This window comes from Pantherophis guttatus, chromosome 15 (assembly GCF_059756535.1).
Source record: "Pantherophis guttatus breed Tessera chromosome 15, ASM5975653v1, whole genome shotgun sequence".
Taxonomy (NCBI): Eukaryota; Metazoa; Chordata; class Lepidosauria; order Squamata; family Colubridae; genus Pantherophis; species Pantherophis guttatus.
Window position 1 is genome coordinate 6372423 of NC_142077.1, and position 12614 is coordinate 6385036.

Consider the following 12614-nt stretch of genomic DNA (forward strand, 5'->3'; position numbering starts at 1 on the left):
CTTCTGGTCCCACCAGAAGTTGTTAAACGGGCCGTTTTCGGCCTCCAGGGGGGTGGGAAAGGCTGTTTTCTCCCTCCCCAGACTCCTAGAGAGGCCCTGGAGCCAGGTAAGAAAGAAAAACGGGTCTTCCCCACCGCCCCCAGGCCCTCCGGCGGCAGGAAACAGCCTGGTGGGCCCAGAAGACCCGAAAATCAGCTGGCCGACATGTGCATGTGCGCCGGAACTGAGCACACGTGCCCACTGACATGGCTATGCGTGCCACCTGTGGTACGCGTGCCATAGGTTCGCCATCATGGGGCTAGATAATAGATGCAAGGGTTAGAAAATTAATGGTGAAAGAGGACTAATAAGCTAGAAACAAATACAGGTACAAATCTATACAGAAAAATACGCATTGCAAGCAACATTATTACTGTATATAGAGAAATACATAGAGTGATAAATGTATAGAGAATCATGTTATAACCATGAAAACAATAGATATAAATATGTTGTATAATATCAAGTTTCTTTTTCCACCCCCTTATGGACTATACTGTATGAATAAGAGAAAAATGGTCGTAATTAGGATGTATATCATCATCACAGGTGGTATTCAGCAGGTTCTGACCAGTTCTGGAGAACCGGTAGCGGAAATTTTGAGTAGTTCGGAGAACCGGTAAATACCACCTCTGACTAGCCCCATCCCCATCTATTCTCTGCCTCCCGAGTCCCAGCTGAAATGGAAATGGAATTTTGGAAATGGGGATTTTGCAGTATCCTTCCCCTGCCACGCCCACCAAGACATGCCACGCCCACCAAGACACGCCCACAGAACAGGTAGTAAAAAAATTTGAATCCCACCACTGATCATCGTGTATATTTAAATAGGTGCTGATAAAACCACTATATCGCTATGCCATTCCCATGACTCAGCAGGCCTATCGGTAACCCCTCTCCCTCCGTCGCTTTGCGCATTATCCCGTTTCCTGAGCATGACGCGTGCGCGCGGGGCCGTAAAACAACCCGAACGGGTTGAGTTGGCAACCAGGGGCTCAAATGAAACTTAACCAGCCGTTCATCCCCCTCGTTAATCAAGGCAGCTTAACTGAAGCGGACTCCGGAGCCCATCCTCGCTCAGAGAAGCAGGGGAAGAGAACGAGGAAGGGAAGTGGGAAGTCTTTTTTTTTTTTTAAAAAGGATGTGACGATTAGGCGCATGGACTGAAGGAACATTAAAAGGCAGGAGGCGCTTCACAGGGTTTGCTGCACCCTTCTCCTTTCTGCCAGTTTAAGAACGGAGGCATAGAAAGGGGAAGAGGAGAGGGAGGGGGCACGAGAGAACACAAAAATCAGTATTTTGAAATTGTCAGGGCTGTTGTGATGCGTATGTTTTACTTTCCTGAAGATGAAAGCAATTAAGCATCCAAGGCCCGCTTTAATCTCCCCGTGGCTGTTAAGGCAGGGAAGGAGGGAGGCAGGCAGGGCTTACAACATTACCTGTTTTAAATGCTAATGCTCTTTTTTTCCTTCTCTATTCACCCTCATTTATCTCGCAAGGGGCCTTAAAGGGGCGCTGCCCCCTCACACGCCTTATTCGCATCGCCCGTGCAAGGTGAACGGGTGTGCGTTTGCGCGAGGAAGCGGGCGGGCATCGGGGCACCCGCGCGTCGCCACCGTGAGGCCTTCTGCGCTCAGCTGTCACCCCCCGCTCCCCCCACCTCCATTTGGTAATGAATCTGTGAATTACGTCCTGCCACTCCTGACACCGCCAGCTCGGGCGCGTCAAAATATTGTCCTCGGCTTGTAATTCATAACTTAATTTGAAGGCCCCTGTTTTCCCGGCGACCTTTCCGAGTTGAAACCGCGGCTGTGTAACTGGGGGCACCGGCGTGGCGAGGGCACGTGCCTCCAATTACGGCCATTACCAAGCTGGCTTGAAAGCATCCGGGCTGCAATGGTGGTGGTGATGGGAGATAGGAAATAATGGGGAGTCCATTAAGAACCTGGCCAGGATCTCGGAAGGCTGGTTGGAGGGGGAGAGGAGGAAAGTTTGGGCTAGCTTTGCAGATGGGCTCCCTGCAAAGGACCACTCTGCAGGGATCTTGAGGCAGGGGAGCTGTTGAGTTTCCCTCTCCCCCTCCCTTTTAAGGTTGTGCTTGGGGTCAACTCACAGTCTTGGCAACGCTTAAGATCTTTCTCTCTTTCTTTCTTTCTTTCTTTCTTTCTTTCTTTCTTTCTTTCTTTCTTTCTTCCTTCCTTCCTTCCTTCCTTCCTTCCTTCCTTCCTTCCTCCCTCCCCCCCCCTCTTTCTTTCTTGCATTAAAAATATAGTTGAAAAGGAAAAAAGAAGGAAGAGAAATCTCCCAGCGAGGAGTTATCAGCAATCGGCGTTTTTTTTATATACGCTATTAAAAGCCAATATGGGCCTGAATTTTCTGGCCTTTGATAATCTCAGAGGGGGAACTCTTAAAGCTCTGCCTGCCTCTTCAAATATCTGCAGATGTTTTAATGGAAAGGGGGGAGTCTTGGAGGTGAAGAAGATACAGAATATTTTTTTTAAACATGGGATTTGTTCTATCAAGGGTTAGATAATAGAGGCAGAAGTTAGAAGCTGAAAGGTGATTAATATCAAGATCAAGAATCAAGATCACGTGAAGTGTTAATACCACTTTATAAGGCTTTAGTAAGGCCACACTTGGAATCCTGCATCCATTTTTGGTCGCCAGAATGTCAAAAAGATGCTGAGACTCTGGAAAGAGTGCAGAGAAGAGCAACTAAGGTGATGAGGGGACTGGAGGCTAAAACATACGAAGAACGGTTGCAGGAATTGGGTATGTCTGGTTTGACGAAAAGAAGGACGAGGGGAGACATGATAGCAGTCACGTAGGAAAAACCTGGCTAGAGGAAAAACATATATATATATATATATATATGGGGTGGGGTGGGGGTGGAGACAGGAGACGACATCCTTGCTCCAAATCCGAAAGGGCTCGGACATCAGCTGTCAATCTGAATGGATAATGGATGAGAGGAGGAGAAGTCCTCAACATACGACTACAATGGGGACCAGAATTTCCGCTGCTAAGCATAGCAGTTATTAAAGTGAGTTGCATCCAAATTTACGACCATTCTGCCATGACTGTTAAGCCATGCACATTTGTTGAGCCGGTCAGGTGGTTGTTAAGTGAATCCATCCCCTCCCCCTCCCATCCTTGACTCTGGCTGGGATGGGGATCAGGTGATCCCGGAAGGCTGCAATTGTTGTACAGTTAGGTCCTCGACTTACGACCACGATTTTTGAGCCCAGAATTTCTGCTGTTAAGCGCAATTCCCGTTTTACGACGTTTCCTGCCTCAGTGGTTAAGTGAATCGATGCAGTTGTCTCAGTTAGTAACATGGTTGTTAAGTGAATCTGGCTTCCCCATTGATTTCGCTCGTCAGAAGGTCACAAAAGGAGATCATGTGACTCTGGGACACAGCAACGGTCGTAACTATGAACCAGTTGCCAAGCTGGTCTGAATTTTGATCACAAGATCACTGGGACACTGCACAGATGGTAACTGTGAAAAGCAGTCATAAGTAACTTTTTTTCAGTGCCATTGTAACTTGGAACGGTCACTAAATGAACTGTTGTAAGTCGAGGACTATCTGTAATTACATGCTGGGTTGTCGAGGGGAGGGGAGGGAAGGGAAGGGAAGGAAGGAGAGAAGAATAAATGGAGGGGAAGAGAAGGGAAGGGAAGGGAAGGAAAGGAGGAAGGAAGGAGAAGGAAGATAGGAAGGGAAGGAAGGGAGGAAGGAATGAAGGAAGATAGAAAGGGAAGGGAGGAAGGGAAGAAAAAGAGGAAAGAAGGAAGGAAGGAAGGAAGGAGAAGGAAGATAGGAAGGGAAGGAAGGGAGGAAGGGTAAATGGAGGGGAAGGGAAGGGGAGGAAGGAAGGAAAGAAGAAAAAAGAGGGAGGAGGAAGGAAGGAAGAATAAATGGAGGGGAAGGGAAGGGAGGTAGGAAGGGAGGTAGGAAAAAGAGGGAGGAGGAAGGAAGGAAGAAAGAAAGAATAAATGGAGGGGGAGGAGAGGAAGGAAGGATAAATGGAGAGAATAATAAATGAAGGGGCAGGGAAGAGAAGGAGGGAGGGAGGAAGAAAGGAAGGAAAAAGAGGGAGGAGGAAGGAAGGAAGAAAGAATAAATGGATGGGATGGGGAGGGGAGGGGAGGGGAGGAAGGAAGGCTAAGTGGAGGGAATAATAAATGGAGGGGAAGGGAAGGGAAGGAAGGAAAAAGAGGGAGGAGGAAGGAAGGATAAATGGAGGGGGAGAGGAGGAAGGAAGGATAAATGGAGAGAAAAACAAATGGAGGGGAAGGGAAGGGAGAGGAGGGGAGGGCAGGAAGGAAATGTAGCCTTGTCCTTAGGCAAATAGACCCAGGGAGGAAGGAAGTTAATATAAATGCTGCTCAGCAAAAGGAAGGGGAAAAAAAGGCTTCCCTTGTTCTCTCGCTGCCTTTTGGGTGTAATTAACAATAAATCACGGGGAGGACTGCAGCACCCTGTTATTACATAAATAAAACACTGGGAGAGAACTTTGTCAGGAATGATTTATGTGAAGGGCCGCTCTGAAGTTTATTGTATTTCCATAATAAGGAATCATAGAGCGGATCCATTATTATTATTTTTTTTTACCCCATTATCATTGCTAAACATCAACACGCCCCCTCCGCGCAAACCAGACTCCGCGATTCCCAGCCACGGATCGGAAAACCAGACGGGGATGGATCTCTTGAAAAAGTCCAGCTTTTACAAGCCGGTTTGGGCTCCCAGCAAAACCAAAACAGGTAAGCAACCATTTCTTCCTGGTTGGAGAGCCGTCTTCCAGCCGTTTCAGGCAACGTGGCCTCTGGAAGGCTAAATATTTTCCCCTTTTTAAAAAAAGGAAAGGAAAGGAAAGGAAAGGAAAGGAAAGGAAAGGAAAGGAAAGGAAAGGAAAGGAAAGGAAAGGAAAGGAAAGGAAAGGAAAGGAAAGGAAAGGAAGAAAAGAGGAAGGGAAGGGAAGGGAAGGGAAGGGAAGGGAAGGGAAGGGAAGGGAAGGGAAGGAAAGGAAAGGAAAGGAAAGGAAAGGAAAGGAAAGGAAAGGAAAGGAAAGGAAAGGAAAGGCTCAGCTTTTCTATCCAAGGCAACAGATAAATATAGAGTATAAAGCCTGCTTCTCACCATCTCTTGCAGTGGTTTCAGAAAAGGCCCTCAAATAAAGGGGAGGAAAAAGAGGATGGGGGGAAAAAAGAAAAAAAAGAAAGGCATTAAAATGTACGGGTGTTTAACACAGGGTCACCGATCTTAGCCCTAATAAAGACATTAATGTTCCACGTGGTTTGGCTGTAGTACTATTATCCTTCTCGTCTTTTTGACTACCTTCTCTTATTGGTATCTTACAATTATATTACTTTGCTATTTGTAAGTACACTGAGAGCTTCTGCACCGGAGACAAATCCCTTGTCTCTTCTATCACACTTGGCCAATAAAAGATTTCTATTCTGTTCTGTTCTGTTCTGTTCCGTTCCGTTCCATTCCATATTTTCTATTCTATTCCATTCTATCCTTTCCTATTCCTTATTCTATTCTATTCCATTCCATTCCATATTTTCTATTCTATTCTATTCTATTCTATTCTATTCTATTCTATTCTATTCTATTCTATTCCATTCCGTTCCATATATTCTATTCTATTCTATTCTATTCTATTCTATTCTATTCTATTCTATTCTATTCTATTCTATTCTATTCTATTCTATTCTATTCTATTCCATTCCATTCCATTCCATTCCATTCCATCCTTTCCTATTCCTTATTCTATTCTATTCCATTCCGTTCCATATATTCTATTCTATTCTATTCTATTCTATTCTATTCTATTCTATTCTATTCTATTCTATTCCATTCCATTCCGTTCCATATATTCTATTCTATTCTATTCTATTCTATTCTATTCTATTCTATTCTATTCTATTCTATTCTATTCTATTCTATTCTATTCTATTCTATTCTTCTCCTAACCTTCCTTATTCCTTATTCCTTATTCCATTTCATTCTGTGTTCTGCATCCTACTCTGCCCTGCCCTGCCCTGCCCTATTCTACCCATTTTGGGAAAACCTACACCTACAGCCACTTGGATGCGTATAAGTCAGTATGATTGTACTGAGTAGGCAAAAAATCCCTGAAGTTTTCAGACCAACATCTGAATGGCACCCCAGCAAGTAGCCATATGCCACAAGCAGGCTGGAGAGAAGCCAAGGGCCACCAGCCCATCTACAATGAAGAGGTGAGCTGTGGCAAGCCCCTACGCCAATTCTGTTTATTCTTCAGTTCCCTTCCTAAATTCTCTCCCCCACTCCCCCTTCCCTCTGCTCTGTGGATTGGACCAGTCCGGCTGCCTAAGATTCACAAGGTCGATCCAAACACACAGGCAGGATTTTGAACATCGCCCTGCAGAAGAACTCGGTTAGAATTGCTAAAACGTTTTATTTCCGGAAAGGCGGAAGTTGGCTCCTTACCGTGTTGAGCGCGTTGAGGGTGGTGTCATCCCGGGAAGCTGCCACGCAGCCGTCTTCCGTCGAACCGCCGTCGCACATCCCTGCGAAAGCCGCCATGCTCCTTCGAATCCCAAAAAGAAATTTGAAGTTTAGCAGGTTGCGACCGTCTTCCAAGGTGAAGCCAGCAGAGCCAAAAAAACCAATATTGACAGATAATTTTTTTTTTCACTAGGCTAAGCTCCCCCAACTTAAAAAAGAGGTTTACTGGTAATCCTCGATTTACGACCACAATGGAGAACAATGACTGTAAACTACCCTAAGTGCTATTGTTATTTTCCTTCCTTCTGTTCCTTCTTCCCTCCCTTCCCAGTGGTTAGAATGCAGTCTTGCAGGCTAACTCTGCCCACAGCTAGGAGTTCAGTTCTGACCGACTGGCTCAAGGTTGACTCAGCCTCCTGTCCTTCTGAAGTGAGTAAAATGAGAATCCAGATTGTTGGGGGGCAAGAGGCTGACTCTGTCAACTGCTTAGAGAGCGTTGGAAAGCACTGTGAAGCGGAATATAAGTCTAACCTCTATCGCTAAGACAGCGCCCCTTCTGAAACGAATCAGGAAAGGGGGAAAAAACGGGCCTTGTGGAGACGCCCGAGAGCAGCCCATCTCTCTTCTAGAAAATGCACACCAGCTTTCCAAGCTTCCTCCCTAATCTGAAGAAAGCATGGCTGTTTTTGAGAGGCGTCCGTGCACCGACGCACCAAGCAGGGAGCGTCTTTCTCAGAGGCAACTTTGGAGCGCCAGGTCAGTTGGGTTTTTGCAAACCCGAGGGTCCTCGGTGGGCCGATTTCCGAACGTGATGATTACCTCGCCGCCCGCAGGTACATGAGCAGGTCGCAATCGTTCACCCCGGGCATCCAGACCAGCTCTTCGTGACGTGTCACCGCGTCACCATCTCCGGAAGGGAAAGGCTGCAGCTCGGGGAGCTTGGCCTGGAAAGAAGAGGGAAGATAAATCAGAGAAACGTCAGCCGTCGCGGACACTCGACGCGAACTTTTAAAGCGGAGTTTTAAAGCAAACTTTTAAAGTTGAGAAAGTCTTGAGTTGTAAAGGAATGTGGCCTGGTGCCCTGTGGGGAGAGAAAGGGCCTTCACACAACGAAGCAGGACATCCATAAACAAACAAACACACACACACACGCACACACACAAAAAGGTGTGTGTCTTTCTTCTTTCCAAGCATTTCATGCAGGGGTAGGCTGCTGGGGGTTCGCAGGGGTTCGGGAGAACCTCTAGCTAAGATTCTGTGCAGTTCGGACAACCCCCAAATCCACTCCTGGCTGGCCCCGCCCACCCAGCCCCTCCCAGGAGTCCCCATACGGCCCATTTTGGATGCAGGTAAGTGCAGGGCGCGCGCGGAGGCTCGAGGTGGGCAAAAAATGGGCCTACCAGAAGTTTCCAGCCAGGAGTGGGATTTGGGGGTTCTCCGAACTGCACAGAATCTTAGCTAGAGGTTCTCCCAAACCCTTACGAACCCCCAGCAGCCCATCCCTGGATCTGGCCTTGTGTTTGACTACGGGGTTGCCCAGAGTTGTTCGGCATCAAGTTGAATATTACAAACGAGTAAACTAGGCTGCAAGCCAACAACAATTCTTCAAATGCTACAGCCAGGATTGTTTGTGGAATGGTTTTTTTTGTGTGAAAAAAAAACTGCACGGCGAGGCGATGCTCGGGGCAACCTTACCTGATGGCTGGGCCCAACCCGGATTTCTCCTTGGGTGCTGTTCAGCCTCCTGCAAGTTAAAGACACAGAAGGGTTAGTAAGATCGCACGTCCTCTACTGCCTGAGAAGGAAAGTGAGATAGGTGGGTGTGGATCACCTTCCTCTGAAAGACTTGCGGACTGTAAATGAAAATAATTTACAGTCGTATAAATAAGCGGTTTTACGGGACTAAGATTGTGCTTTACACTTTCTAAGGAAGCCTAGGTCAGAAGATAAGAGTCACACCTACCCAGATCCAAATGGATCAGCAAATGAACAGCACCCCCAGCTGGCTGGCTGAGTCCCTGGGCCCTGTTCTTTGCTTCTTCTGGGTGCGAATGATGCCAGCTCTGAGAACGTGCCTCTTCTGAAGGCCTCCATGCTTAGGCTGAGCACGTGGGGCCTTCAGAATTTTTTTTTTTTCCCTACAAACCCCAGTGTGCGATGATGCTAAACCTTGCACAGCCGCATTAATCAGTGATCGCCGTTTCCATCAATTCATGCCGGCTGATTGTCACTGGTATCGAATACCCACGTAGTACCATCTATTTGTGCGAAAGGGTGCGCCTGAAAGACTGATGGGGAGACCCACTTGCAACAGAGGGCTGAATCCGGGAAGATTTCGGCTTACACAGTATTTACGTGCAGGGTGGATTTGATTTAAATCCCATCGATTTAAATCCCATCGATTTGCTATTTTTTTTCCAGGGCGGCCTCGCGGGTCAGATCTAAGTACCCCACGGGTTGGATCCGGCCTCCTCACGGGCCTTGAATTTGACACTCCTGATGTAGAGGAAAGCCGGCGAATTTATTCCGACTGTACATGCGGCTAGAATCATCAGATCAACTTTTAATTTTGGGGGGGGGGGAAACCCTTTTCTCTTCAAGGTTTCTTGTGCCTTGCGATGTCTCTTGCTGTGCCGGATTGATTTCAAAATGGCAACCTTGGCAGCCCGTCTTATGTTTATCTCCTCTCTTTCTCTCTCTCTCTCTGGAGTTCGTGGCGAGGCAAGAAAGGGGGGAAAGCTGGATTATTATGTAAAGAGGGAGGGGGAAATAAAAAAAAGAAAAATCCCGCAAGAATAGAAAGCGATGTTTCCCACAGACAGGCAAGCTGGGTGTATGTAATCTTTTCTTCAGGTCTGGTTCTTTTCTTCCACCGTGAGGGAAAAAAACAAGCCGCACGAGGTTCGGTCTTTTCTTCCGACACCTTTCGGTACAATGGCTCCCTGCCCAGGAAGGCCTCGCACCACAAGAGCAAGCCAAAAAATAATAATAATAAAAAAAAACACAACACAACAAAAACGAAACACACACACACACATACACCCTTCCTTGTGATCTTCTTCGGCAGGGACCGGGAAAAAGGCTGGGGCCTTTTATGTCGGCTTGGCAACCTCAGATCCGAGGAGGGAATGGAGTCGAGAGAAAGGCGCGACCGAGCATTTATGTGATATGTTGCATTTTTAGCACGGCCTTTCTCCTAGACGTGACCCCGGGGCTAAGAAGCGAAAGCAAAATGAGGTGTGCTCCAAAGAGAAATAGGACGTCGGATTTGCAAGGTTGGGAAAAGTGGGAAATTTTTTTTGGGGGGGGGGGGGAAGAAAGATCCCCGTCGATCATCATCATCGTTTAACGACCCCATAATCCCTTGTGGGGTGGAGTCTGGGCAACCGAATGGAGCTAGCAGTGTGTTTACTGGCCGGATGCCCTTCTTCTTGCCAGTGCGGAGTTTTGTTCGGCAGATCTATTTCTCATTGTGCCCAGAGAGAGAGAAATATCTGCCTCTACCTAGGATCGAACTCACAGCCCTCCTGATTGTGAGGGGAGAGCTCCACCTCTAGGCTATGCACCACTCATCATCATCTTTTAATGACCCCATAATCCCTTGTGGGGTGGAGTCTGGCAACTGAATGGAGCTGAGTGTTTACTGGCCGGACGCCCTTCCTGTTTCCAATGCGGAGTTTTTGTTCAGCAGATATATTCTCATTGTGCCCAGAGAGAGAAATATCTGCCTCTACCTAGGATCGAACTCACAGCCCTTCTGATTGTGAGGCGAGGGTTCCACCTCTAGGCCACCGCACCACTCTAAAGGTCCCTGTTGATGGAACTGGAAAATATAGGTAGTCCTTGACTTACAACAGTTCGCTTAGTGACCATTCAAAGTTACAATGGCACTGAAAAAAAAAGGGACCGGTGTCCGTTTTTCACACTTATGACCGTGGCAGCATCCCTGTGGTCACGTGATTAAAATTCAGATGCTTGGCAATTGACTCACATTTACGACGGTTGCAGTGTCCCAGGGTCACCCCGTCCCCTTTTGCGACCTTCTGACGTGCAAACTCTATGGGGAAGCCAGATTCCCTTAACAACCGTGTTACTAATTTCACAACTGCCGTGATTCACTTAACAACCATGTGAAGAAAAGTCGTAAAATGGGGCAAAATCCGCTTAACAAATTTCTCACTGAATGCCATAAATTTCGGTGGGCTCAATTGTGGTTGTACGTTGAGGACTACCGGTAACATTTCCTGCCGTTAAGGATGTGCCCAGATTTGGGGTCACACGTTTACTTATCAAAAGTCTTGGAAGCGCCGCAAATTTGAGGGAAATGCGGCGAAGAGAAGAGTCAGGCTAATTCTGTGTCCTCAAATGCCTGCTGGTGACACATCTGTCAGGCTGGAGCTGGCTGGGAAGGCTGGGAGATGTAGTCCCAAACACCTCTGGAGGCAGAAAGAAAGGTAGAAAGCTGGGTGGGTCTGGAGGAGGAGGAGGAGACGGCATCGTGGGAAAGGCACGCAGGAAGGAAAAACAGCAAGGAAAGAGGACAGCAAGAGGACTGTCGTATCTGCACGTGTGAAGGAAATGGGGAGAGGAAGATGAAGTTTGCCCCACTTCATAGGGTGGTTGTTAAGGGGGAAAATAGGAAAATAAGAGTGTTTGCTATCAACAGGCATAACAACATCTATAGATTATGCAACCAGCCTAATCTATAGAGAACAAAATAATCAATAATCAGCATTCAGATCAGCATGGATGAACTCCAAGGTTAACTTCAAACCACAATCAAGTAAACAATACCGCAATCGAGAAACTGCCCAAGAGCCATCCGTTAAATAGCCCAATTAAAGAATCTCTTAAGACCCATCTCCACCAACACAAGACAGGCAAATTCACCAGAACAGAAACTGAAAGCAAACCCCACTCCTTACTAGCAACTGATGATGTTACCAGGCTGGGTAATGAAACGTCTGCAAGAAAGCAAGCCAGCTCGGAGACCACCAAGGATCCCCCCCCCCCACGACATTAGCTATGTTCACCGCCTTGAGTTCTTTATACAAATGACGAAGGTGGGATGGAAAGAAATAAAATAAAAGACAGCCACGCCAAGCTTTCGAAGGTGACTTTAGAAGCAGGCTGGGAAAATCCGCAGCCGAGGAGCAGAGTTATTGGGGGTCTATAGAGCAGTGATGGCGAACCTTTTCGGCACTGAATGCCCAAACCGGAACATGTGGGCATGTGTGCGCGCTGGAAACCTGAAGATCAGCTGGCCAGCGCGCACATGCCTGTTTTTTGGCTGTTTTTTTGGTCGTTTTTGGCACTGAAAAAGGCCCCAAAAACGGCTGGAAAACGACTGGAAGATGGCCTGGAAAACAGCCCCAAAAACGGCTGTTTTCAGGTGCTCCAGCGCCTGCGAAGACCAGCTGGCTGGCGCACATGTGCACGCTGGAAACCAGAAGAGAAGCTGGCAATGGCGTGCATGCCCACAGAGAGGGCTCTTTGTGCCACCTCTAGCACCCGTGCCATTGGTTCGTCATCACAGCTATAGAGCCTCCAGAGTAAAAGGCAGTGAGACAACGCCCCCAAAAATCTCTCCATATTCACTTTTTTTTTTAAAATTTGATTTATATGCCGCCCTTCTCCGGAGACTCAGGGTGGCTTACAATGCGTTAAGCCTTCATCCTTTTGTATATTTTTATACAAAGTCAGCTTATTGCCCCCACAATCCGGGTCCTCAATTTACCTACCTTAGAAAGGATGGAAGGCTGAGTCAACCTTGAGCCTTGGCGAGATTCGAACCTGCAGTAATTGCAGGCAGCTGGTCTTAGTAACCAGCTTAATAACAGGGTGCCTTAGACCACTGTACTACCAAGGCTCAACCACTTCTCGACTGTGGTTGAAAGCCAGGAATTTTGCTTTAGGTGAATTTTAAATTTCCCTGCCACGCAAAGAGCCCCCCAAAATGGGGTCACGAAACAAAATTGTCCCGAAAGATGCGATCGAAATTAGCCGAAGGAGGGGGAAAAAAAAAAGAAATCCTTCGCTCTTGATTTTGATTTTTCTCGGCAGGTGCCGAAGA

General features: G+C 47.3%; 1 protein-coding gene across 9 annotated transcripts in view; it reads right to left on the reverse strand.

Annotated features, from left to right (window-relative positions):
* The window catches only part of RERE (arginine-glutamic acid dipeptide repeats), a 267303-nt gene that overhangs the window by 66969 nt on the left and 187720 nt on the right, over positions 1 to 12614 (reverse strand). For all 9 annotated transcript variants that reach the window (XM_087878886.1, XM_087878881.1, XM_087878883.1 and 6 more), the window contains 3 exons: positions 8237 to 8285; positions 7361 to 7485; positions 6524 to 6623 (listed from right to left, as the gene is read on the reverse strand). In XM_087878886.1, coding sequence (XP_087735012.1) covers positions 6524 to 6623; positions 7361 to 7485; positions 8237 to 8285 — 274 coding nt within the window. The remainder of the gene's footprint in view (positions 1 to 6523; positions 6624 to 7360; positions 7486 to 8236; positions 8286 to 12614) is intronic.